This window comes from Sphaeroforma arctica, assembly GCF_001186125.1.
Source record: "Sphaeroforma arctica JP610 unplaced genomic scaffold supercont1.11642, whole genome shotgun sequence".
Classification (NCBI taxonomy): domain Eukaryota; class Ichthyosporea; order Ichthyophonida; genus Sphaeroforma; species Sphaeroforma arctica.
Window position 1 is genome coordinate 1 of NW_014028916.1, and position 808 is coordinate 808.

At 32.8% G+C, this 808-nt stretch overlaps 1 protein-coding gene across 1 annotated transcript; it reads left to right on the plus strand.

Annotated features, from left to right (window-relative positions):
• Positions 1-431: 431 nt before the first annotated feature.
• SARC_17674 (hypothetical protein) lies at positions 432-598 on the plus strand (the record flags this gene model as incomplete). Its single annotated transcript, XM_014288235.1, has 1 exon — positions 432-598. A coding segment is annotated over one exon (167 nt), but the record flags the coding sequence as incomplete, so codon positions are not given.
• Positions 599-808: the final 210 nt, after the last annotated feature.

Below are 808 nucleotides of genomic sequence, written 5' to 3' on the forward strand. Positions count from 1 at the left end.
ATACATATACATACATACATACATTTATATATATATATATATACTGTTCGTAAGTTATACATATATACGTATGTATGTATACGTATGTATGTATATATGTAGTTGTATATATATATATATATTATCTGATGCGTAGTGCACTTTACTGATTCCCTTATACCTTTGATCGATATTTTCTGTGTTTGAAAGTGGAGTTAGCTTTGCATCGGGAAGTCGGGGCTCTTTGTAGTTATATTTCAGCTTCTGGTCAGTCATGAAGTGTTGGGCGACACTGTATTGTTCGTGTTAAACAATATTATCGTAAGCTGTGCGTAGTTCTGAGTATCATGTGATTGTCTGAGTTGGTGGCTGAAATGATACTGAACAATCCCAAACATATATAGCCTTATATTTGCTCTCATATCCTGATACCGACTTTGTTGCATATACAGGAAACAAATACAAAACAGAGAAACAAGACGAGAAGAAGCAGAAGAAGAACAAGGATGCGCCTGTAGACGAAAAAAAGAACAAAAAGGGCAAAAAGGAAAATAAACAGGACAAATCAGCGGTGATTGAAGAGGAGGCTGAGCAGAAAGAGGTAGTGCACAGCATCTAGTGGGAAGGAATTTGCTCTCATACATGGCAGATGTTTTCAAATGGGCATTGATATTTTTTAATATATGTATATGTTATATATATATATATTATGTATATATATATATATATATATATATATATATATATATATATATATATATATATATATAAATACATACATACGTACACACACATACACACACACACACACGCGCGCGCGCGCATATAT